Genomic DNA, 27,448 nt, shown 5'->3' with positions numbered 1-27,448 from the left:
GCACCCAGTCAATTAACAGAGGTTTACTGCTTTCATAGGTTACGTCAACTGACTTTGCAAAGTAATCGGCTCTCAAACAGCAGGACGCTGTCCCAGGGTCTCCACATCTCCACACAGCAAGAGCACACGTAACAGGGGCCTTCTGTGGTCCAAATAAAAACCTACTTAATTTAATCAGGCAGGATAAAACTTAAAAAAAAAAAAAAAAGAAAAAAAAAACAAACACCAAAAAAAAAAAAATCAGCCTAAAGTATTGCCATACTTTAGAAACACTTAAAATAGGGTGTTAAAGTTTACAAGTCTAGGCAGACAAGCTCTCCAGAGTAAGTTAACATTACATGAAACAAGAATATTACAACTGGGCCATATTTAAGTAGATGAAGGCCCCTTTATAGCACTTCTGTAATGTCAAGAGACCAAAGCATCAGTGAAAACAGAGCTTTTGTAAAAATTCCACGTGGCCTTTCAAACAAGCTGCTACTCCTCACCCCATCCAAAAATGCAGTAGCAGGCTACTGAGAATCAGTTAATTCCACGAAATCTCATGGAGCCCAAAGGAACACAAACATGTAAAAAGCTGGCTTCAATCACTGCATTTAACATGAAAATACATTTAGTGCTGAATCTAGTGAACATTTCTTTATCAGTTCCAACTTCGCAAGGTTTTTCTTTTTGCACTATATCTCAGTCTAATTACAGAAACAAAAATCCAAACCATCTGTTCAAAGGGAAGGTTCAGCGTTGCTGCTGCACTGTGTGGTGGTTCAGTTTCTACATCTGCCTCTAGACCTTCTCCTCAACTACCCCAGGCAGCAGAGAGGCGGGAAGTAATTAACTCCAGGCTCTCTAAGGGTTCAGTTTCTTGCCTTTTATCCTCAAAGCATTCTCTGTTTTCCAATGAAGTAACTCTTGTGCTCCTAATGCATGAGCTGGAGTTGTAAAGTAAACACTAGAGTGTTGTCTCATTCTGCCTGAAGTCAATGACAGATTTTCTACTAATTTTAACAGGTGTGGGATCTTAAGTGTCTAATCACATTACCAAAGATGTACAACAAAACCTACATAAATGATGTTCACATTTGTATTCTTTCACAATTAATTTCAGGTAATCTTATATCACCCACTACTTCAACCACTGTTAGATGGACCTCATTCATTAATAACTCAGACTGGCTAAACAAAACAAAACAAAACAACGAGAAAAGGCTAATGGTTCTAAACCTGAGAGAAAAACCTAAAATTGCCTTACATATATATTTTTTTAATATTCTTGCAGTAAGAAGTCACACACAAAACACCTGTACCTTTCTTTTGGCACAATGAATATTTTAGAAGTCCTTCAAGTCTTAAAGAGGTTCTTTTTACTGAGGTGTCTACTGAAGTCCACAAAAAATTAAAACATTTTTTTCAAAAGGAACAAAAAAAATTTACAATTGTACACAAAATGTCTTGAATTTTATTGAAATTTCAAGTCTTGTATCAAACAAAAACTTTTCTTCAGACAAAAATATTCTCTTGGTGTCCTCCAGATCCCGGTAACTCTGAATTGGTCCTTTGGTGCCACGCTTGCTTTGTCTTCTTCACAGAAGTCCACACGGTTGGGCTGTTCCATTAGGTCTCATTTTACCGCGTGAAGGAACGTACATGACGACCTCTTCCACTGCCTCCACTAACAAACTTTCCTCTTGAGCCACCACTGCTACTACTATTAGCACTTGTCCAAGACGGTCCAATTCCACCCCGGCCTCTGGAAGCACGATCGCGAGGACTCGGTCGGTAGCCTTAAAGCAAAGAAAAGTATACTCAGTTGGAAAAAAAAAGGAAAAAAAAAAAAAGAAGCCCTAGGCGTAGTAGCTGCTCTGAAAGCGTAAGGAACAAAAACAAGATGAGACACAAACGGGGTCTGTTTTCTCCTCTTAACTTTCACTTCTCTTTTAGGCAAGCATTTTTGCTTTGCTTCGCTCTATAATTACCATGTAGGTACGAAGACAACTGAATTGCAAAAATCTGAATGCGAAATTAAGATTCTGCGATCAAGTGTTCAATTCAGCAAGTTTTATGGATTACAGGACAGTTCGTATGAAAGCATGTGTTTGACACAGTCTCAGTGACAACTGTTCATATATGCTTAAAACATTTGCCGAATTTCAAGGTGTCTGCAGCATCCTTGCATGGTTTCATTTGTAAAGCAAAAATGAAATTCAAGGAATTTTCTATAGTTCGATGCCCATATGAATACCATGTACCTGCTGAACTTAATGGTCTCAGTGGTGGCAGTGGACCCCTGTTAAAATTGCTTTGACCACCTCTACTGTCATTGTAGGTTCCCCTGGGCGTACTCTGTGCACTCCAACTTGAGCCTCGAGCGCCTTCACGTCGACTGTAACTTCCTAGATAGGGAGAGAAAAACCCACACGCTGTTGAGCAAACATCACTCCTTTGTTTTTTTCCTTCATTTCAATCTTCACAATACTCAGGGTGGTAAACATAATACTACTTACATAATTCAAACAGATAAAGCTACTCTGCATCAACATACCCTCGGTGTTCTGACTGAAAGTCTACAAGTGACTGTTGTGGGAAAATATCCACTCTTCAGATAAGAACACAGGTTTAAAATAATTCACATTATCTAGTATATTAAGATAACGTCCTATACTTCAATGTTTTGTGGTAAAGTAAATCCTAATATTTACAGCCTTACTAAATGGAAGTATTTTCTGTTTCTACTGTGCAAGGACTTGCTCTAATTATGGGATGGAAGGGAAAGGAATGCAACCTTGTCTATATATGAAATAAACACTCTGTATCTAGAATCTCCAGGCTCACTGAAAATTACATCTTATTCTTGTCAGGATCTTACAGCCTTTTATTCAAAAGCCTCATTAAACCCAGAGATGTATTGTGACGCTTGATTTCATGTCACAAATGGTAGAGAAAGCTTTTTATTTTTCTGACTGCATCTCTGAAGCACTCCAACAGTTGTTCAAAGAAAACAGCCAACTCCTTTTGTAACAGAGAGGGAGAGAGAGGCAACACAGAACTCGCAGCCTTGTTTCAATTCCACAGCACTCAAGAGAACCTTTTCTAGTGCTCAACAACTTATTTAAACAACACTGCTTCAGGAACACCTCACAGCAGGGATGATTCACTGCAAGTAAATTGGGTTAGTATTACTGAAGTATTTTTAGCATTCATTTACTCCAATTTTAATACAGGAGACAACGTACCTTTTGAAGCAGGTGGTGTAAAGAACCTGTTCTGACTGTGAAAAGCTCCTCGTCCTCCACGATTCCCCGAGAACCCACCACGTGAAGAAATCTTCTGTGACACTTTTGGTGGCCTTTTGGCTGGTGGTATCCCATCTGGAGCAACCACTTCTTTGCTCTCTGCAGCAACAAAATCATCCACGTGCATGGAGGGTGGCCTGCTCGTGTTCTGTTTCCTCTGACGGAAGATATCATGTGGTCGAATTCCTTGTCCAAATCCTCCCCTGCCTCTTCCTCTGGGTGGTGGCACAACATGAGCTCTCTTTGCCGGTTCTATGTACTCAGATTTTCCACTGTCATGACAAACCATGATTTATTTAGTTAACGTAAAAATGAAGTCATATTGAACATAAGGCATTCTCCATATTGGAGGCAGAATTTGAAAGGTATCTCATAATTTGAGAATATACAAAACAGTGCTGAACACACCGTTTACTCATTTAACTCATCTCACCTTGATGTTATGAAGGTCTCGTGCTTGTGCTTGCCGAGTTTGAATCCTTTTGTTGTTTTTGTGCGGCCAGGAGATGATGGTTCTGACAAAAATGACCTTTCCAATTCAGCTTGCAAGTCAAAGTCACTGCAACCCTTCTCTGACAGTTCAATTAAGTCAACTTTTACCTGCAATGAGAGAGTTTAATTTTATCATGCCCATCATTATTAGCACCTCTGAAGATGAAAAAATGTTGCACCAGGATGGATGAGATTCAGCGAGGGTACTTCTACTAGAGCAAAAAAGCTCCACCCTCTACCTTTCAATGCAGCAGTGAGCTCAAAACAAAAAGAAGCAGAGCTGCAGCAAAATTGTCTCAATGGCTCAGAATCTCTAAGTCAAGGGCAGAGTTGTCAAGTATGAACATCTGTCTTGTCACTAGATGACTGACACTGAGGCACTCTTTTGCTAAAGCCACAGTCCAATAAATTTATTCATGCTGCTTTTATACAGGAATCAATAGTTTTGGTTTTGCTTAAGAAACGAAAATACTATCTTTCCATTTAAATTTTAAAATAATAAAACTAAAAAAGAATGAAAGCAATGAAGTCAACAGAAACCCATTATTTCTCACATAAGAAATTAAGACACTGTCAACTGCTTAGTTTAAAAGAAATAATGTCATTGTATATTTTTCAAAATTCCATTTAAAGTTTAAAATATAAAAATCAAGTTTCAAATACTGTGATAAGTTTTAGTGCAAGTAGTTTCATGTACTACTGCCATTTGTTCCACTTCTGTCACATCAGAGCAAAGATTAAAAAAAAGAGTGTAACTATCAGGTTCTTTGTGTATTACTGCAATGATAGAAGACAAGCAACAAAAAGAAAATATATCGCATTCTTTATCTATGTTGGAGCAGCAATGCAAAAACAGGTAACAACTGCTCCTCTAAAGGAGATGACGTCTGCATTAGAGCACTGCAGAAGGTGCCAATTTTGTGGCTGCTTCTGAGTGAACCTGAAGGCATTTGACAACAACCTTTAACAAATGCCAACCTCTGTATGTGGGTGAGGTCAGGAAAACAAACCATTTGACCACATGAATTTCTGATGCTACGAGCTCAGAAGCCTCATTTTTAAATCCACTTCGGTTATGTTAACGAAGCCTTTTACCATATCCAGATCAGTGTCTATTTCTTCAGCCTGAAAGGGTGAAAACCACATGGACTTCAGCTGGTCATCCATTACATCTGCCAACACATATGTAGTCCTGCAACAAAACAATGCCAAATGCCTGATTGGTTATGAACTACAACTACCTACAAGCATATGCAGCATTACAGAACCTGAGGCATGAAATTAAATTGTCCTGGTTTTGGCTGGGATAGAGTTAATTTTCTTGCTAGTAGCTGGTACAGTGCTGTGTTTCGGATTTAGCAGGGTGTTGATAATACACTGATGTTTTGGTTGTTGCCAAGCACTGGTTATACCAAGTCAAGGACTTTTCAGGGGGGAGGCTGGTGATGCTCAAGAAGCTGGGAAGGGGCACAGCCAGGACAGCTGACACAAACTGGCCAAGGGATATTCCACACCATATGAATCATGCTCAATATATAAACCAGGGAAAAGTCAGCTGGGGACCACTGCCCACAATCTGGCTGGGTATTGTATGATGGGTGCTGAACAACTGCATTGTGTAGCACCCTTCTGTCCTGTTAAACTTTATCTTAACACACGTGGTTTACCTTTTCCCTGATCCTCTCCCCCATCCCACCACGGGTTGGGGAGCATGTACAGCTGTGCGTGGTGTTTAGCTGCCTGCCTCTTTAAACCACAACATAAATACACTGGGACTAGTCAGTAGTAGTGACAACAGTGTTGCTTAGATCCTTTTTGTAATATACTCATGCATAAATTATTGTATTTTCTTAAGTAAATCACAGGTAGTATGCTCAAACATTTAACCATTTTACCTGTTGTTAAACAAATTCTGCAGAGAGTCTGGTGCAGAAAGAACAGGCTCTACATCTTGGTCACTCAGAGGACAAGAATCACCTGCTGATTCCAACATCTGCCTCACTCCAACAATGTTGTCCAGTAAGGATTCAAGGCCATCATCTTCCTTAGAACGATCCTAAGTCAACACATCACAAGTCAGAACTTTTTCCCCTCCTCAGAGCAAAAAACATGCTTTTGTTAATTAAACAACAGAGGGGGACACACTACACAAAACAGTCTATTTATCCACAATATAGTGGAACCAAGACAACCAGGCACACAACAGCAGAGAGCTCCTCAGTAAGCTGTAAAACACACCATGTCACCACATGCACATTCCTGTCTTTGTTTCCAGTGAATGCAATGACCTCCACAACACAGCCCCAAAGAAGGCATCCTCCCAGGTTTTCATGAACAGGCTCTGGGCTACAGCATTCTAACATCTCAAGTGTCTGCTATTTCTCCTTCAGCACAGCTGTGGCTTTTAATTTTTTGCCACAGATGTCGGCAGCTGGGGAAGGGACAGAAAAGGCATTTGTGACCAGCAGGCTGTTAAGAAGCTCTTTTATGGACTCTTCTTAATTAGCTATCTGCTGCCCAGCTGTATTATTATTATGTAGGATTAGATTTGAATATCAGAGTTAGGTTTGCAATCAGAATCACAGAAATGTCACTACTGAATTCTACATGTCCTCTAGTCTAATGCGTCCCTGCTCAAAGCAGGACTATCATCAAAGCCAGATCAGGTCAGCCATAACTCAGGCCATGTCTGAAAAAGGTTCCAGTAACAGAGTCCACAGTCACTCTGAGCAATGTGTTCCAGTGCTGCACTTCTCTCTCAGTGATTCCCCCCTCCTCCCGCAATGTCAACCTGAACCTCTGAAGCTACTACTTGGGGCCATGGTCCCTTGTTTTATCATCTGGAATTACCAGAAGCTGTTTGATTCCACTGCCTTTGTTACTATTCCCCCAAAAAATGTAAGTAGCTCTGAGATAGCTCGTAAGCACTCTTCACCAGACTAAACAAGCTCCACTCCCTCGTCTCTCTGAAGCACACGTGCTCTAGGTCCCTGACCACCTTGGTAGAACCCTCTTCAGTTCTCCTAGATCTCTCTAGAACTGGCAAGAGGGCAACTCTGGCCAGAGGTGAATGTAGCATTCCACATAACAGCTCACCAGCATCCCAGGGAGAGAAGACAGTGTAGTCCCTTGATCTGCAGACCACGCTCCTTGCAGGATAGTTCAGAATACAATGCCTCACTTGCAGTGACCAGGCACTGTTGGCCCCTGTTCCACCTAACATCCATCATAATCACCCAGCCCACATCAAGAAATGGGGTTATCCTGCTCTCACTGCAGAACTTTGCATTTTTCCTAAAGACCCACACAAGCTTTCTGCTAAACCAATCCTAAAAGGTATATTGAGGTCCTTCTGGATGGAGGCTTTGCTGTTTGTCACTTTAGTCACTCCCCCAGCTTACTGTCATCCACAAATCCACTGAAGACATACTCCTCCTTCAGGTCCCTGATGAAAAGATCCAACAATATCAGCCACACTGGTGGCTCCTGGGTGTTCCACTTGTTACTGGTTACCAGCAACACCAAGCCACAGCAATATCAGCCCCACTGGTGGCTCCTGGGTGTTCCAGTTGTTACTGGTCACCAGCAACACCAAGCCACAGCAAGGCAGTGTTACATTAACAATCTGCTCACCACTATCCAGCACTCTGTTGTACACATTTGCTGCCTTTCATCACACAGTTGCCTGTGCTCTCCAAGTGTGCAAATACTCTCAGCACAAAGGGATCCCAAACCTACCCAAAACTTCTCAGCATTACCACAACAAACACAATGAATTCAGAATCCATCCTGCACCAGAATAGGTGATTTTGGATATCAGTATTAAAACAATGGTAACAGCTATTGCCAGTTCCACAACATAGCCACAAAATTGCTCACCCTTCTTATCAAGGAGGTATAGTCTATATTGTTTTAAAAATGCATTCAGACAGAAGACTACATCAGCAGCTTGATTATTTGAATTCTTTTACCATAACATGTTTCTCCAGATCAAGCAGCAGGTTTTCTGGGGTTTCTTCTTTGTTTTGCAGTAGATGTTTTAACTCTGCAGTAGTCAGACCCAGCGTTCTGGCTGGATGAGAACCATCTGCTTCCATAAGGCTTCCATCATCTCCACAACATCCCTGAAATATTCAACAAGTGAAAAATAAGTATACAAAAATACTCATCTTTTGGATTGCAAACCCCTGAGAGTTCTAATGTACATTAGAGCAAATGTAGCAAAACAAGAGTAATATCTTGATTTTAAAACATATTATGAAAAATATTTTAATAATGTACACTTCAATAGGCAAGTTTAGATGCTGCATCAAAATGAATGCAATCCTTTCCTATACAAGCTGAGGTTTGTATCAGAAAATTAACAGCTATTTTAGATTTCCTTCTATACTACACATCCATACAGCACCTCTCTAGCAGGATGCCAAGAATCTAAAACCCAGACACAATAGCTTGCTATTCACTTAAGAAATCAACATGAACCAATCTGCTGTTCTTCCTGCTGAAGATAAAGATAGCACTAAGACTACTGATGGAAAGCAGTGAAGGACTACTGATGATTGCCTTACACAGCAATCTGCATATTCAACTGCCTTCTGAAATAATTATTCCTGAATGCCTCACACTGCAGATTTCAGAGACATGCAGCTGAGTTTGTGTAAGTATTCAATACATATTCACTTACCAGTGTGTCAGTGTTTAGGATCTGTCGCAAAAAATCCAAAAAAGACGAGGCCAGTTCACCCGTGTCTTTGCTAAAACTAGTTATTACTCGCTTTAACACAGTGTATAGAGCACTGCTGTGTTTTCTTAGAGAGCTGTTTTTATGAAAAGAGGGAAAATACTTTATTAGTGCATATGTTGTGACCTGTAACTTGTTATAAGAAAACAACATATATGCAAATTTCACAGTTCTCGAGTTGAGTTCTGATTGCAAAGCTGGAGCTTCATTATTTTCTCTGTACAAGACCATTGCTCTTATCAGTGGTATCTGCAGATATTTCAGTCTGCACATATGCAGCTATACATACTACAGTGATACCTCTAAAACCTGCAAGAAATTACACTTTCATCTTTAGCAGAAAAGGGATAGGAGTACAGAAATATTTGCTTGCACAAGGGCCTTATGTATAAAGCTGGATCATGCTTGCTTTTACAATTTCACTGTATCCCATGATGCCTAACTGCAGAAACAAACCAGAAAGGTATAATAATAATAAATAATAATCAACATAGAACCAGCAAGGCTGTGCACACTGAAGCTGACAGTTCGACATATAGGATCAGAGAAACAACAGCATCTTTAACCTGCTTATTTTTCATTTGCAGGTTGTCTCGCTTCTTGCAGTCTGAGCAGCACAGTTCTGTAGCTCTGCAGCTCTGCTTAGAAGAGTGTTTGGAACAACATTTCACTGACAGGGCTCCAGGCACTACCTTTTTCTCTTTGGAAACCTCACAACTTTCTTGCCTGTCTGTACCTCACCTTCAGTGGACACAAAAAGGTCCAAATACAAGACAAGGAATTAAGTGCCAAAATATCACAGCACTGTCCAATGTATGTATGTATTCTACTCAAAAGGGAGTTGAGTCCAAAAAAGTAGCAAAAAACAAAAAAAACCCACCACAAATACACACCACTTATTTCAAAAGCCTTAACTGCCTGAAGGTCAGAAAACTCTAGGAAGTGTACACTGAATCCTCTCAAAATAGAAGGAATGACAGACAGCTCTCTGGTGTCCCAGATGAGAGCTCGGAGTGACTCCAAGGGGAAAGACAGAAGCACTGTTTCTCATTCTAATCCTCCAGCCTTGGAGTGGGGAAATAGAGTGTACAAATCTTGTTTCAATACTTTGTTTGTAGCTTGAAAGAAAGTACTCCTGTCTGTATACTGCAGAAATGATTCAGAGGTAAAACCTGAAGTGAAGGAAGACCAAAATACTGAGTAAAACATTAAAGTCCAAAGAAATGACGGTTCAGCTGCCTTATCCTCAACATTTCCTACTAGATAAGTAAGAAATGATTTAACACTAAAGAAGTTTTTAAATCATTTTAAGTTGTCACAGGTATCTTAAAATACCATACCTCTTTAAGTGATAGAAGCCATAGTCATGTTCTGTAAGGAACATCATTGTTCGGATACACGTCAGCAGACAATTGTAACTGCTCTCAGAATTAGTTAATGTTTCCATCAGAGAGTCACAAATTAAGGGCATTAGCTCTTTGCTTGGTAAGGAGTTGGAAAGCTGCTCTGATTCAGACACAGAGCCTTCTGATGAACTTGGTAAGATGAGTGCAATATCCTATAAAAAAATTATTATACGCAGAGTAAAAAAATGCATTCAGAATACCAGCAATAAGTATAAATCACAGAAGAACTAGGTTCTTTCACTACCCCTTTTTCATCTTATTTCAGTATTTCAGTCATTACTGAGTGATAAAATACTTATCCAGAGTATCCTTTTAAAATTGGTTCTGTTAAGGGTTACAAACCATTATTGGTATTTAAATCACAAAAACTTCTAAGGGTGAAATGTGATAGCAGAGTCACAACTAGAAGCCAAACAGTCACTGGATAATATGCATACAGCTTCTTGCCTATGTAGTCAAACCGTTCCTTAATCTGAAAACATTCAGCAAAACACGAGGAGTAGCTTAGCTCACTGCACTTGTTCAGCTTGGAGAAGCGAAAGCTGAGGGGTGACCCCACAGCAGCCAACAACTTGCTCGTGGAAAGCAGTGAAGGGGAGGTGCTGATCTCTCTCTGGTGACCAGCAACAGGACAAGAGGAACTGGAATAAAGCTGTGTCATGGAAGTTCGGGTTGGACATTAGGAAAAGGTTCTTCACTGAGAGAGGGTGGCCGGTCACTAGAACAGGCTCCCTAGGGATGTGGTCACAGCACCAACCCTGACAGAGTGGATGACGCTCTTAGTCATGTGGGTTAACTTTAAGTAGTCCTGCTAGGAGCAGGGAGCTGGACTCAATGATGCTTATGGGGCCTTTCCAACTTGAGGTATTCTATGATCTCGTGGTTCTGCGAAAATTAGGAGGCTGCAGATACCACCTAGGAAGTTTAAGATCTACTGCTCCTCCACATTTTATATCAAATAAAACAATATTTACTTTCACAATGAATTTGCATGGGCAAAGGTCTCTTGTTTATATGCAAATTACTGATTATTCTCTACTGCCCAACAATGCTCAAATGTCTTTTGCCTAAGTGGGTAAAAAATAAAGCGAATAAATACATGCAACTAGTAAAGCAAATAATGACATGCAAATCTATGCATATAACCAACGAGAAACTACCGATGCCAGTCTATGACTCAGTTTTCAGATAACATTTCTTACCTTGCTCTGGTAACTTAGGGTTCTTTTTTTTAATGGCCAAGTTTTCTGGTAGCAGCATATCATATATATCTTTATAGTTGGACAGCTAAGAGATACATAAATTTATTCAACTGGGTAAGAAGTGAATAGTGACAACTCAAGTTTTGTCAGTGGCCCATAGGGAGAAATTACATCCCTCTCTCAGCAGAGGGGACAAGTCAATCTTTGTGCCATTCAGTTCTTGGCCTCTAATGAATTACTAGAATAGTGCACATAATGCAAGGGAGATAACATAAAATTAGATTTACACTCAAGAGCAACAAGCCAGCAAGTCTACCTAAGGAGCCAACCATACACATTTTTTTCTTTCTGTATTTTAACAATGTTGATTTTTTTTTTATTTTGGAAAAAAGAAAGCACCTAGGAAATAATCTCATTTAAATTGTCTCCTACAATTATCAACACACATTATGCATTAAATATAGAAAATACCTGATCACAGAGGGACTGCAAAATGGAAGTAACATATTCAGCGCACTGTTGATGAGTGACGTTCTCCCCAGCTGATCGCATCAAAGCCAAGAGCTCCTGGAAAACCTCTGCGTACTTTTCATCACCTTTAGTATTTCCATTGATAAGATGCAAGATAGCCAATTTACAAGCTTTATGTGAAGCCAGGGCATCCAGTAAAGCAAGCAATCGAGTGGTCTGCCCAGTGTATTGTTTCTCTTTGTCTTCTGTGTTGCTGAAAAGATATCAATGCACTCTGAAAAAGCTTTTAAAGTAATCTGAAAAACTATAAAACAACCATTACAGGAGTCATCTAATTCTGCATTTTAAAAAAAAATGGTTTACATACTTAAAATTACAATTTACTTTTTGAAAACTGTTCAACTTTCACTAAATGACTTCTGCTTGCATCAGAAATTAACTAATCTGCAATGCATTTAACACACTACATGGCATCTCATTGTATACGGATAAATATGCTTTTATATAATTTAAACAGTATCTAATTCTGTGGATAATTATTCTAAATAAACAAGATTCATTGTTTCCAAACCCTCTGAATTTGTAGTATCCAACCTCCTCCAGCTTACAAACACCTACCCATTTTCCTGTTAGTATGCAAAACCCAGAATAGCAAACTTTGCTGCCCTACTTTTCTTATTTATATCAGGTAGATCCTTTAGAAGCTCTTCACAGGCAAGGGACAGCCTGGAGAAAATCTTCCTACAATACTTACCATAAACATACAATGTGAAACCATCTACATCAAAACTTAAATGTATGAGATAGTTTCTTGGCAACATTAAGCATTATCAGGACACAGCATATGGCAGTGGACTGAGAATTCATTCAGTTCATCATGGATAAGTAATATTTCTGAAAGTATTTTCCTCCTGCTAAATGTACTGCACAGAAGAAAGATAAATTTAATCGTTCATTAAAGAAATCTTTGCAGTAGAAAACAAAGATACCACTGTAGGTCTTCTACAATCAGATCCAATACCGTCCTCATGATAAGAAGAGCAGTAGGTGAAGCCAGGTCACACAACTGAACACAAATACGTCTCAACATGTGCTGAATAGGTTGGCAAGATGAACCGGAGAAAGATCGAACTATCTCTTGTATCAGTTTGGCTTGAACATGCAGATGCATACTCCACAGCTTCCTGGTGTTGAGTGCCACTGAAATATCATGTGGTTCAATTACCTACAGGAACAGAAGAACAGGAGGATTTCCCTTTCAACTTTTTTCATAAAACCTGAATTCTGCAATAAGGTATAAACAAAGACTAAGTACTAATACTGGCCTCGAAGACACACAAAGCCATTTTCATTAACACCGAATGACATGGCACGATTCCAGCTTCAGAACCATGGGTTGTCACATGCCTTTTATGCTTACTTATTAAAGATCACAAATTCAAGATCCATGCCAAAAGAAAGGAAAGCCTTAATATACCAAGAGTTTGGCATTCCGGGTTAACTCCAAACTCCAACTCATTTAAGTAACAGAACGGGAGTCTAGATAATTTTACAAGGAACAAAACAACAACATACAACCACTAATTTAAAAACATGTTCCAAATAGGAACAATTTTGTTTCTAATGAAAAAGGTGTATCTTCAAAGAATCTATATGAACACAAATGCTTTGCAGAAGCTTTAATTCATCTTTTCACATACCTGTTTTCTTCCACAACTACGAAAATGGTCTACAGGTTATATGTAATTCAAATCCTTTAAAAAATAAATAAATCTAAATTATACCTGAGTCGTCTGCATGGGCAGTGGAAGAGGCAACAATTCTGAAAGCAGTATAAGTCCAGAGAAAAAGCCTTCGGGAATTCTCAAAATTGAAGAGAGAACTTCCTTCAGCATTAAAGACCATGTATTGTTTGCCAAAGTTTCTTCTGAAATGGTAAGTTTTTCATTAACACCTTGTGTAAAAGTCAGTAAGATATCAACAATGTCGTTCTGAATTTTCTGTTCATCGCTATCTAAGCGCCCTGAGAGAGGGATAGAACACAGGAGCATGTGTAAAGAAACAAGTGCCGATGGAACCCGCATGTCTTTGAATTCAAAAGATCCACCCCTCAGGAGTTCTGTCAGCATTGTTTTGAGGAGAGTAAGAGTACAGCGAGCCATAGAAACAGTAGTAACTCTGTGAAGTGTGGTGCCCATGTTGACATGGAGTCGCCAAGGCTGAATAAGGACGCTGTTCAGCTTCTGCAATACCCTGATGAAAGTGTCCATTCCCTCAGAAGAAAAGAGCTGAATAACTGCAAGATTCCACTTAAGGTCTTTCTGTTGACCTGTACAGAAAAGAAATAACATTTCTAAATGTTGCATTTCTCCTGGGAAATCATAGTTAGACATGTTCAAGTAGAAGACTCAGAAAACAAAGATTTCTGTGTCAAGCAATATAAATACATCAACCATACCTTGTACCAGTGGTGGTGGACATGCAACATGACAAAGCACACGAAGTGCAGTAGGAAGACCAACTCCATCGGGGGTCATCAAACTATCAATATTCTTTGCGAGGAGAGGAAACAAAAAAATAAAGAACCCATATTACAAGGCAGGACTTTACAACAAGTATACCACTAGCTTAGTGTTCAAGTACTGTATTTAGTTATTGTACATATTGCGCAAAATTTAAGTTCAATTATTCTACCTTTTGGAAAGCAGTCACAAACACGGCAGAAGCAAAAAAGCAAGGGTCAACATTTGCACTGTGGTTTTATGGCAAGAAAGAAATCTTTAAATAGTTGGATCTTTGCATCATGTAGTTACCTTAGATTTTGTTTCAATAAAAATAACTGACAGCAAGAACTAGCCTAGATCATAAGCTTTAATAAAAACATCTACTTCGGGTAATAGTACATATTTTCAAATATCATATATTAGTACATACCTAAGATAAAATATCAAACTAGAAAAAGGTCTAAGCTTACAGAGCACAACTAAAAGCATCTACCTGTATTTTACTAACCTGTTTGATATATTCAATGAGATTTGGAATACAATTTATTTCAAATCTAAGATTTTTCAAAGGTTCAAGCCACTTGCTGAGCTCTGAGGGGAAAAAAAAAAGAGTTAATCAAGTAACATGTCGGTGCATTTATGAATATAAAACATTTTGCAATAAAAATATACTACATGTACTCAACGGGTACTAAGCCTAAGTGTGAAATTTGTAAGGCATATGTTGCAGCTGTATCCAGATAAAAAGCATCAACAAAAATAAAACTTCAGAACAGGCAATACAGCTTATGCACACAGACAAAATTTCGCTCAAGTCAACCTGAACACTCAAGTAATTCTCAAGTTATCATTTGTAATTAAACATTTTTTAAAAGATACGATGGGTCCCCATTGTCAGCTACAGAAAAAGTCACCAAGAGTAAGGATCAAAGCACGTTCCCCTTAATGTACATTACAGGTTACTACAAACTGAATATGAAATTCCTAATAAATAGACAAACGTAGGCAATCTCTGCACCAGTAACACACATTCTCTCTAGAAATCCTTATAGATTAACAGTGTCTCTCAGTCCAGAATAACTTTAAAGTCCCCACTTTTGGGGACAACAGATTTAAAGTTTTAAAACCTACTGTTCCTGAAAATATTTAAAAGAATGTGAAGTTTTGAAGGTCGTCGACTGGATGTGAACTGACAACTATTCTCTGACTAATTTCATGATTTGGTTTAATAAACTAGTCCCGTTTCTCATGAAACAGATGATCAGGTGAGGAGAAAAGATAAAAAACCATAGCAGAGGGGGGAATTAAACTAAAATTTTGAAGAATTCTGATTTCGGTAGGGCAAGGGGTAATGGGTTCAAACTGGAACACAAGAGGTTCCACTTAAATTTGAGAAGAAACTTCTTCTCAGTAAGGGTAACAGAGCACTGGAACAGGCTGCCCAGGGACATTGTGGAGTCTCTTTCTCTGGAGACATTCAAAACCTGCCTGGATACATTCCTGTGTAAACTCATCTAAGTGTTCCTGCTCCAGCAGGGGGATTGGACTTGATGATATTTTGAGGTCCCTTCCAATCCCTGACATTCTGTGATTCTTTCACTGCATTTAAGTCTTGGAAAAAATAACTGGTATGTCCACATAAGTCTGTTAAGCAGTGTACAGTACAACTATGCACATCAGAGCTTCAGTTCAGGTGTCAGAGCAGTCCCCAGCAGGCCTTTTCCAAATGACCTGGGCTTGATCTGTGAGCCAACACAACACAGGGAACACCCCGAGACACAATTTGGAGGTCAAAAGATTTATTAATATGGTAGCACGGACTATTCCATGCCAGTTGGCCTAGGTGCAAGAAAACGGTCCCAGGATTACTTACTAGTATATATAGATCCTATAAGGTTACATCACTAAAGGAAACAACAAAAATAAAGAGTCAGCTCACTGTTAGTCCAGTTTTACTAAAATCTGCTCTATTTTCAACACAGAACTAATTTCAAACCTCCTGTAATTATCCAAAATTCATGGTAGTTAATATTACTTGAAAAATAATTTAAAGAATTCCTTTTTAACTCTCATTAACAGAAAAAAATTACACATTATCTCAGTGACTCAACTAATCGGATGCAGCTGGAAAAGGAATTTCATTCTATACATTATCCAAACCAGATGATTGTGAAGCATCAATCACCCACATATAAAAGGTTTATACTATACATTCAAACAATTCCGTTGATAATGACACATACTGTACCTTGCAATTTGGTGTTATTTTCGTCTGCCTTACAAAGCTTCAGCAAAGGCGCCGAGTGCTGTTCCAGCATTTGGACATCACTGGAAGACTGAACCACCAGCAAAACAAGGATGCAGGCATAATTATAAGCAACAGACTTCTTAGACTTTGAGTCTCTGAAACAAGAAAGATTTGCTTTAGATCTCAAATAGTGCAACTGGATATTTGTTAGATTTTCATTCTCTGACCCCTAAAAATCCACCTACAGAACTTTTACTTTCACCAAGGCTTGCCCCATATAATTATCAACAACAACAAAAAAAGTTCTCCTTTTTTTTTAATAAATGGAAAGCTTTTGTTTACATTTACTTCAGATTTATCTGAGTACCCAAAAAAGATGAGAGTTGAAAGCAGTGAATGGAGTGAAGTAGCAAATAAATTTTTCCAAAATTTTGTCTCGCTTTAAAAACACTGTTCCCTAAAGTAGTAACAGAGCCTGTTCAGAGAAAACCATGACTGTTTTTAACAGTTCTAAGAAGTTACAGAACTGAAAGAGTCCCATACCAGGAAGTGTCCATTGTCATTTCCACACTCAAATCTTTTGCTCATTTCAGTCAAATTTTATGCTTGAATGAAAACTGCCTACTTACTGATTGTTTTTCACACAGCCAAAAGTCTGACCTGTATCACAACGCCTTTGTGGATGAACTACACAGATTCTGGCCTTTAAGTACTTGATCACAAATGATAAGCCTCATTTTCTATTACATTCTTCTATTTAGAAGTTTTTTGTCTTGTTTTTAAACAAAAAGATCGTGATCCAAAAGAAAAAATATTTTAAATTTACTGATTCATAAAAGATACAATACTTTTTGAATGTAAAAACCTAAAGAATATAAGTAAATGCTTAAATTACCCTAAAGCTTCTTTGGAATAGTACTCCATTAAAGTAATAAGACACTGGAGATTCTTCTCCAGACTGAATACATGAGCCACAGCAGATCTTCCCACAGGGTTAAAGGTAATCAAGTAAAGGTTGTGAAGTGTTCCCAGCAGATCCGAATGGTCGGTCTCCTCACTGGCTGTGCACCGCTGAAAGTGGCAGAATAGTTCTGAAATGCACTGCAATGTCTGTGTTGAATGTAGGAGCCACAGAGCAAAAGTATCTTCATTGGCACCATCTGACTGGAGACCTTCCTCCTGATCTGGATCAGAAAACTGGCAAAGTGCTCTAATCAACAAGTTTGTTGCTTCATACTCAGAAATAAAGAAAAGAAGACCCTTCTGTGACTGCGCCAGGAAACGCAGTATGTCTCGTATAGCTTGAAGCACACCTGGATGTGCACCTGTCACTGGCATAGATAGTAGCAAAGTAATGCATTCTAAGAAATGGTGACTATGAAGATATCTGAAAAATAAAAAACAAACAGGAAAATAATCAGTAATATTACAATCATCTGTCAACACTGCATAACATTATATAAAATTACATGCCTCCTAACTTCAGTACTTAATGCTCTGCAGACTATGAGAAATACTAACTAATCGTAAAGTAGTACAAAATTTTAATCTTATGGAACATAATTGCTGTAAGATTTACAGGAAATGCCTAAATATAAACTTCTGATCTTCAAAAATAACCCAAAAAACCTCACATTATCTACAAAGAGTTTATATTTTATTAAATTTGCTGTATCTGAATCATCAACACTGCACTAAATGTTTTAAATATGGTGAGAAATCAACCATTACAGCATATGTAAGAGGTGATTTGAAGACTCTGAATGTAGATACTTATAATCAGCCATGACCTACACCACTACTATCAAAGAAAACTGTTAGCATTTAGAGAAAGGCTTTTTAGACAGAAACTTGCTAACAGAAATAACCCATGGTATCCTTTAAATGGCTGAAGGCAGGCAGACCTCGATGACTCCCGCGCCACGCAGGAGACCCAGACAGACACAACAGCACCACTTCTAAGCACGGCTGGCTCACATCTCACCAGCTCAGCATGCACAAAGAGGTATCCAGGCTTGTTTGATCCATGTGCACAGGCGTGTTCCAAGACAAAGAGAAAACTCTCGTCATCTACAACAATTTTCAAATATGTACTTGTACAGGACCAGCACAACTGACTGGGATCTGTGAATGCAACTGAAGTGCTAGCACAGTGCCTGTAATAACAAGAGGGTCTCTTTAGCTTGGAGGAGACGGAGGGGTGATCTTATTAATGTTTATAAATATATAAAGGGTGAGTGTCACAAGGATGGATACAGGCTCTTCTTGGTGACGACCAATGATAGGACAAGGGGTAATGGGTTCAACCTGGAACACAAAAGATTCCACTTAAATATGAGAAGAAACTTCTTCTCAGTGAGGGTGACAGAGCACCGGAACAGGCTGCCCAGGGAGGCTGTGGAGTCTCCTACTCTGGAGACATTCAAAACCCACCCGGATACCTTCCTGTGTAAACTCCTGCTCTGGCAGGGGGATTGGACTAGATGATCTTTCGAGGTCCCTTCCAATCCCTAACATTCTTGATTCTTGTTATATGCATACTAGGTTGATGGAAAGCCAACAAAATAACATGTACACTAACTATCAGACTCTCTCAGACTTTACAAGCACAATCCAGAGTCCTCCAATAAAATATAAAGTGAAACATCTAGAAAAGTGTTAGTCAGCAAGGTCATCCTTAAAAAAACAAATCTGTAACAAGCTTGTAACTGCCATACCTGAACAGGACAGGGTAAGGGTCATCCCTTTCTGGAGGGCCTGTAATGCGCGCCATCGTTGGGAATGATTTCACAGGTGGCTGAATCATTGTATGAGGAGCAGTTTCCATCAAATGGAAGATTTCTTCAAGAAGACTAACAAGTTTTTCCATCTCTCCTTCGCTTATATTAGAAGATTCCAAAAGATGATCCATGTCCATAGGAGCCTCCACATCATTCTCATACTCTTGGTTGGTTCTTTCAAGCCCTGCCAAGTCCTGGTCCTGTTCTGTCTCCGAGTGATTAGGAAGAGAAGGAGTGTTCTCTGCTAACTGATCAACCACCTTTTTAATATCTGACAGAATCTCATAGAAGTGACATTTCTGCAGAATTGCAGAACCAGCAGTAACTACTCTCACAGTCTGATCTAAGAGTATGAGTTCCAGGAGCTTCTGATAACCGCTTTTTTCATGTACATCTACACCACCCTTGAGGAACATCTCCATTCCCTCAGTCATACTAATAACACTATCCAAAGCTTTAAAAGCATTAAGTTTAAGGGAGGATGATACATGATCTGCAAACAACAGTTCAAATAACACATTAATAACTCCTGCCTGCAAGAGTGCCGTTATTCCTTGAGTCCCACATTCTCCTAAAGACGATACCAATTTTGTCCCAGCTTTGAGTTGTCGGACATTCAAAGCAATGGGCTGTTTGAGAGCTACCTGAAGGTTCAGAGCTTGCAGGGTCCAGTCTACCAGCTGGGTAATGTAGTCTTGCTTTGTGTCTTTCACCTGCAGGTAGCTCAATCCTTTTACTATTAAACTTGGTACTTCTTCTAATGCAGTGACCCACTTTGCACCCCTTTCCTCCTGATACAATTCCAACAGTTCAGTTAATTTAACTGAGGCTTCGACTGCCCCTGAATTTTCTTTTTCTGGGTCTTGGTCCTTTATTTTACCAACTTCATTTTCAAATACAGTCTTGTAAGGGCAGCTAAAGTATAAAAGAGGTCCAAGCTCCCTTTCAAAAGGTTCATATGTCACAGGAGGCACAGATGCCAGATCCTCAGGAGTATATTCAATATCAAAGCTTGGATACTTAAATGTTTCACGTTCCAGATCAGCAATTCCATCTTCATCACTTGAAATCTGCTCATATCCATCATCGCCTAAAACGAAAAAGATTCATTTATGAAATAAAATATATTATGGATAAACCAGGCCTGTAACTGCTGAGAATCTGCTCAAAATAAAAAGTAATGATTTATTTAATGCAAATATTACTGGTTATAGAACAATCATACAGTAATACACAGAAAGCTTTCTCTCTCCAGATATAAGTCAAAGCCTCAGTTGACAGATTTTTTTTTAATGTAATAACAGAGACATTTAAAAGAATGTATAAAGCAACAAGTTTAACTAGGGTATACTTTACTACAAGAATACTGTCCAGTTCTCTTCCTATGATTGCATCTATCATAAAACTTCTAGCCTGAAATTTTGCACAGGCATGGGTGGGAACTTTACGTAATGCAAGAAGATGACTACTGACATTATTAGATAAAAAACTTTACTTGATTGTTAATTAAGAAATAATTTCTTTCACCACTTTCCTACCTTTTTAAACAAAAAAGACAACAAGATCAAATGTTCATTCTCACCTATAAAAGCTGTATCTATTTCCCTCTGTTTACACAAATTAAGAGGAAGATTTACTATACAGGAACAAATGAATAAATATTCCATGGCAAAATACTGTTCTCAAGAGACGTCAGCATTATAAATAAGGTTGGCAATGGTGAGATGACCACAGGATCCAACTCTCCTCACACTTAGTCATGATAATGGTACTGCCATCAAAATTTCATAAACCTGATTTTTTTTTCTTAACTTTTTACAACTTACCTTCGCCTTCTTCCTCGTCTTCACCCTCTTCTTCATCTTCATCTTCCTCATCCTCATCCTCTTCATCATCAGCAATACTGTCTACTGTTTGCTCATCATCATCATCCTCATCCTCCTCTTCCTCAACATCCACATCATCTTCATCTTCTCCTTCTTCTGGTTGATCTTCCTCCACTTCTCCATCATCAGAATACTGGCTTTCTTGATGAACAGATGTTCGATCAGGAGAAATGGGCTCAAAGTAGTCCTCCCTATGGTCCACATCATCTTCTTTTTCCCCAACCACTAAAAACATACACAGTTTAAGAAATAAGAGTACTTCTCTGATATCCAATGCTCAAGAATATGTTTCAGAATTTTGCATTACACATAGTGGAGATACAATAAAAAGCATATTGAAGACAATCTTCAGGTGATCTGACTGAACACTAGCAACAATCACTTAGTTCAGTAAGACTATAAAGAAATATGTAAAGAGTTCTCCCATAAGGAGATCACAAAACTCAGTAGATGCTGCAGAGAGATGGAGGAAAAGGACAATGAATAGCAGAGTCAATAGAACATTTATATAAAATATGAGCAGCATGTTCAAGAAGTGTATTGGTCAACAGTTGATATTTTCAAATCTACTAACTTTTAAATTGATACCATTTAACATAGGAAACAGATTTTCTTTCAAATCCCTTTCCTAAAACTGAATCTGTCCAGCAAGAACAACAGCAGACAGAAAACCTCACACCAGGTAGGAACACAGAATTCTGCCTCCACTAAGCAGTGATGTGCTGCAGATAAAACAGCCTGTTCTCATTCTACCTGACACTGGCATAGGTTCATCCTCATCATCATCAGGAGGAGGAGGGCCTGGAGGTGTCCTCGGTCCCCTAGGTTGTGGTCTTGGAGGGCTGCCATTGAACTGGTCTTCTTTCTCTCCATCAACTATATTTATTGTGAAAATAAAAACTTGCATTTAGTGAAATCGCAGGAATAGAAGCAGGAAATTTTAATTTTTCAGTGCTACTTTTGACTAGGAAACATCTTCATTTTCCAGCTGTTATTTAATCTGTATTCTGCCTCTGCAGTACATGAGGCAGTTTGCTGAAGTCACTTTTGATGTAAACAAGAACTACATCAATAAGCAAACTTTAATACAGCATTATATAAAAAAATCAATACTGTTAATAAATTAACATGGGTAATTGCCATTTCTGACTTTGGCACTAGCAATATTATAAGCCTAACAATAACATCTGAGCTATTTTTTTAATTTACATCTCAATTGACAGTTTTTGCAGTTTCCAACCATTTTTTACTACACAGAGAATCCAAATTATGCAGCCCAATAGCTGTGCCCTGAACAAGACAGTTGTAATTTTAAATCTAAAAGCAAGACTGAAGCAAAAAGTCGCTCATGGATTCTATTCATGGCCATTCTAATACCTATCCACTCTCAAAAAAGCACTAGAAAAGTATCTACTTAAAACCGTTCAATATAAATCCAAAACAAAATACAAAACTAAATGACAAAGACATAAAGCCACTGAAATATCAAATGTGAAAGATACGGTTTTTTGTTAAGATGGGATACTATACTGTTGATTAAAAAAAATATGTATCTTCTCACAACCCTTACCATGTTTTGGGTTTCTTTTCAAACCAGGCTGTTGCTGGGGAGGTGGTGGTGGAGGTGGGGGTGGAGGAGGTGACTCTCTCTCATGGCTTATCACCCTGTCAACTGAGCCATATATTGCCAAAGTCAGACAGTTATACCATCCTCTTAGAACCAATCCATCCGTGTTGACCTGTTTTTTTTAAAAACAGAAAAAGCACTTAAAAACAACACAAGACAACTTCAGAAAAGCTATTTGATTTTAATATCACTGTATCAGTATCTGCATAAAAACAAGAAAGGAAAACCGACCATTAAAGTATCTCTTTGCCCTACATTTTGAAAACTGAAACGTTTTCAATCATTATAACAAATAAATAATCTTTCTCTGAAAGCATTCAAGTCTTTGCAATATATTGCCTAATCCACTAGAGCCTATTCACGGAAAAAACGTTACTGTGGGTCACACAAACACAATCTGAATGAAGTAAACTGAAAATTATGTGCTTAGCTGTGGGCTGCAGCCACAACACTCTGATTCATTTTTGCTCATATGCAGTGGATAGCTGTGTTGGAAAGCTCCATGGGAATGGTCGAGCCATCAAATCTACAGCTCATGCCATTATAGATGCAGACTCTAAAGTGATCAGTACCTGAACTACCGGCAGGTTTTAGAATAAGATCTTAAACAATAAATGCTTTACACAGAGCTAATGTACCACATGCAACCATATTTATACCTAAATGACAGACATGTCGAAAAGGGAGTTTAAATCACATTGCATTACCTTTGCATTGGGTCTGAAAATAATTGAAGTGTTTTCATCATATTCAAGGCTGTTAAGTAAAATATACAAAGTTATTTTTCCATTAATATAAAGCATGTTTACAGAAATAAAACACAGCAGCACTAAACACATAAACCAATAATAAAACACTGAACAAATAAATGCTCTCAAAAACAAGAGTGCAAAATCACTTATTTCTAAAAATACTTTTCATTTAAAAAAAAATAATATTTTCTTCTTTAAAGCATGAACCTCTGTACTCCCACACTGATTGGAGGAAAAGGGCAAAAACACAAACTAGCAAAAGCCAGACAAAACATGAAAATCATGGGAGACACAGATTTTCTATTGTGTATTTTCTGCATTAAAAAATTCTCAGGAAAAAAATGTAGATAACGAAGTCACGCACTAATCTTGAAAGTACCTACCTCCCCAGCCTATCAAAAACAGGGGCACTTGGCTTGCTGACATTGTTGAAAAACAAATCCAGTTGAAACGTATGTGGGGATGTCTCTCTGGAAACAGAACATAAGTAAAAATTAAATCTGTCAAGTTGCTTATCAGAGTAAGTAGGACTAACAAGAGGAAAAAAAAAAAAGAAACAAAACACCTTTAAATTATACTGTTTAAATAATTCCCAAAAATAATTACAAGTTCAGCAGACACATACATGCATTTTACCTTTTTATATAGGAAGTTCTGCTGAGATATAAAAGTTCAAGAAAAAATAAGAAGGTGGCATTCCTGAATAAGATACCTACTATCTCACACTTACCCATAAGCCCTGTTGTCAGGCAAACTTGTATGAGCTCTCACTCCTGGAGGAATCACACGCACTTCATTTATGTAAACCACGCATGGAAAACGAACTACATCTACATTGGTACTTTGCTACAAAACAAAGAATAAAAAAGCTCTAAGAAATGTAAAATGCAAATAACATAACGTACTCATGTTCTTTATTAACCAAATTAAGGTTGCAATCTTAATAATTACAAAATTCAGTTCTACAAAATGTTAAACACTGTTAAACAGAAAATGTTTATTTTTATAATCTTCTGGCACTTTTCATATAATTAACATTATTTTTTATAGAAAGCGTTAGTGGTTTATTTACATGATCGGTTCCGTTTATCTTTTAAACATTAACACTTTATTTCTAACAGAAAGTACGTTAGTAAAGGTAAAAACTGGAACTTAAAAAAGACTGAGTATATGGTTCCCTTTTAATAAAACATATCAATATTATAATTAAAGAAAATGTGTGTTTTAACCTTAAACATTAGCAAATGTTCTATTTCAAGTGTAATATTAGAAATAACGTTACTAAAAATCTGTTTTACTAGACCTGTACAAAAATTCTGTACCACACTTATTTCTCCAATTTTGCAAAAACATCTGAAAACCATTTGAAAATAACATTCTGTTTACCACACAGAAATAGCAAGTATAAAGACATATTATGCTTCAGCACTCCCAAAAGATGTTTGAGCAAAATAAGAAGTAATCATAACACCATAGTGATTTCTCATGTAGTAGCCACCAAATTAATGCTGAAAGTCTCCTCTCACTAAATTTACTATATTAGTTCTTATTGTAGTTATACATCACCTCTATCATATACACACTTCCAAAATAGTAAACACAGATCAACTATATGTCCAACTGTAAGCATATCAAGACTTTCTAGAACAGCAGCTCTGAATCAGATTTCTCGTTACATGTTTCCAATTAGCAAATTGGATTAGCAAAGACTGCACTAGCAAGAAATAAAACCCAAAACACTATTGATACAAGTGTCTATCTATCTACCAACAGAACTAAAAAAAGAAAATTTAAAAAAAAATTGATCTGCAGCCAAAAGTCATATAACTTCCAACACAATCAGAAAGCAAGAGAAACCCCAAATTACCAGCATAAGGCAAGAAAGTACTAAGACTTTTAGAAAACTAATAAACAAATAAATAGCCACAAGTTTTAAAAGTAATATTTCAGTGTGTGCTTTGGGGCACATATTTCTGTTATTTAATAACAATAACACTTTTTAGCAAACAAACACAATGGCTCAGCCCAAGGGATGAAGTATTACGAGGAGGGCAGTAGAACAAAAGGAACCCGCTGCGACAGGGATCGTGGCTTTATTAACAGGAACAGGGTGACTGTGGCCTGCGAGGAGCAAGGGCTCTGGCAACTCTTTGCTTTGCCTTTAAAAAAAGGTGTATGTGTCACATGGAGGCTCAGGTTTCTGGAAGAAGGGCTGCTGCTGAGGGGGCTGCGTTCCCAGCAGCACTGCCCAAAGACAGACAAATTCCTGCTTAAATTATATGGGATTAAGCCCTGACAGCAACACCATCAGGATGACAAGTGAATCCAGTCCAGTTTCCCTCCAAAACATTAAAAAGAAAAAAAAAAAAAAACCACAACACAACCAACCAAACTACTACATAACTGCTCAACACATTAAACTGCATAGTTAAGTCAAATAACTTTCTTAGAAAACTCAGCAGTACTTTTCAAGAAATCCAAGTTCCAAGGCAAGACTCACAATCCATTTAGCTGAAGAATTAGTATAACATATAGAAGGCTTTTCTACAGCATGTAAAATACTACTTTTTCTTTAATAAAAATTCAGTATGGTTTGGGTTTGGAAAATGTCACTGGCAAGAATGAAAGTACCAGAAAACATTATACACAATTAAAAACATTCAATCAGAGAACACACTGTCCAGGGGGGGCGGGCACAGAAAAAAGTGGCTAGGGTTTCCTACACAGGGGAACAGCAGTGGCCAGCATGTCCTGCCAAATACTGTCTTAAATAGTAGAATTTAAAAGACATGTGGATCTCTTTGATCCTGACAGCTAGAAAGAACTGCAGAATAGCTTCCTGTTTGTTTTTAATTGCAACATCAGTTCAAAATACTTCATTTGCCTTTCCTAACACCTGTCCATGAACTGAACATCCTTCTCAGGTGACACTACACTTTGCTTTGCCCCTCATGGTCCCCTTCTTGTACCCTGAAGAACACAGAGCCCTAGGCAAACCCGCTTCAAGGATGCTCAGGATCCCAACAGCATCAAAGCAGAACATATGTATGAACTCCCACTGCTAAAGTAGGCTGGAAATGTTCCTCTTGCTCTGGATGCACACACGCTGCATAAACCTAACGGAACATTCTACAGTCTCACACGGCCAGAAATACCACCCTTCTCATTAACTACAGCAAAGCTTTCGGTATTTCTCAAGGGAATGGGTATGGCCCTCTGCCTGACTTCATTCCCTATGCAGCACTTCAACCAGTTTTACCCTCTTAGTCTCCCACCAGGTTCTCCCCACCGTTGCCTCTAAATCCTGGCTCCTGCCCGTGGCCGTTCCCTCTCTTAGCCCAGAACAGAGGGCCGAGCGCACCGCGGGGCCCGGCTCTGCGGCCTCAGAAAGGTTTCTGAGCTAAGTGGGGAGAAGGGGCAGATCTCCGCCCAGCAGCACCAGCGCAGGGGCTGCTCCCTCCTGCCCAGACCCCTGGTGAGGCGTGAGCCGCTGCCGGGCCTACCCAGCCTCGCCCGCCCAACGCCGTTCCCCGCCCCGCAGCCGCCCTCGCCCGGGAAGGCCCCAGCGCGGGCAGGAGGACGCCAGCAGCAGCGGGAAGAAGAGCGGGGCGGCGGTCCCAGACGCCCCCGCCGCGTTACCTCCGCGCTCTGGTGCTTGAACGTGTCTAAAAACAGCAGCTCGGTCGCGGTATCCACCGCCATCTTGGCTCGGGAGAGGGGGAAGCGCTTCCGGGCGCCAGCACAAGTGATTCCGGGTCACTGCAGTACCCGGCGGCGGCGGTGAGGCGAACTGCAGCCGTTTCTCCGCCGCCTTCAGCGCTTTGAGGGGTGGCAGAGCCGGGGCGGCGGCGTCCAGCCTGCTGTCCCCTCGCCCGCACGGAGGGGTGCCGGGCTACTCGCGGCGCTGTCCCCGCCGCAGGCTGCCCGCTGGAGGCAGCGGCGGGAGCGCTGCTGCCCGCAGGCCGAGCCCGTGTGCAGGCGGCGGTGCTGCCACTGCTCTCGCAGGCGCCGCTCGGTGTCCATCGCCCTGAACGCGGCCGGGTGCCACT

General features: G+C 39.2%; 1 protein-coding gene across 1 annotated transcript; it reads right to left on the bottom strand.

Annotated features, from left to right (window-relative positions):
* Window positions 1-1,426: 1,426 nt before the first annotated feature.
* On the bottom strand, window positions 1,427-27,168 carry VIRMA (vir like m6A methyltransferase associated). Its single transcript, XM_065830949.2, has 24 exons — window positions 27,039-27,168; window positions 24,130-24,245; window positions 23,783-23,869; window positions 23,355-23,403; window positions 22,591-22,759; window positions 21,774-21,896; window positions 20,961-21,245; window positions 19,072-20,224; window positions 17,250-17,741; window positions 16,355-16,509; window positions 14,615-14,697; window positions 14,061-14,154; window positions 13,387-13,931; window positions 12,592-12,827; window positions 11,603-11,855; window positions 9,864-10,081; window positions 8,467-8,599; window positions 7,754-7,906; window positions 5,678-5,838; window positions 4,878-4,974; window positions 3,724-3,890; window positions 3,231-3,562; window positions 2,247-2,390; window positions 1,427-1,781 (listed from the first exon to the last, which is right to left on the bottom strand). The coding sequence occupies exons 1-24, from the start codon at window positions 27,099-27,101 to the stop codon at window positions 1,624-1,626; spliced, it is 5,466 nt and encodes a 1,821-aa protein (XP_065687021.1). The 5' UTR covers window positions 27,102-27,168; the 3' UTR covers window positions 1,427-1,623.
* Window positions 27,169-27,448: the final 280 nt, after the last annotated feature.

This window comes from Patagioenas fasciata, chromosome 2 (assembly GCF_037038585.1).
Source record: "Patagioenas fasciata isolate bPatFas1 chromosome 2, bPatFas1.hap1, whole genome shotgun sequence".
In the NCBI taxonomy this organism is placed as follows: Eukaryota; Metazoa; Chordata; class Aves; order Columbiformes; family Columbidae; genus Patagioenas; species Patagioenas fasciata.
The sequence above is the reverse complement of the archived record's forward strand: the minus strand, read 5'-3'. Positions and strand labels throughout refer to the sequence as shown.

What these genes read in the sequence shown, in the direction of transcription:
- VIRMA (XM_065830949.2), bottom strand. Translation starts at nt 27,101, where the DNA reads ATGGCGGTGGATACCGCGACCGAGCTGCTGTTTTTAGACACGTTCAAG. An exon ending in GTTTTTGATAGGCTGGGGAG is followed by an intron (nt 23,404 to 23,782) that starts GTAGGTACTTTC and finishes TTTACTTAACAG; the next exon opens with CCTTGAATATGATGAAAACA. An exon ending in TACACCACCTGCTTCAAAAG is followed by an intron (nt 2,391 to 3,230) that starts GTACGTTGTCTC and finishes CTCCCTATCTAG; the next exon opens with GAAGTTACAGTCGACGTGAA.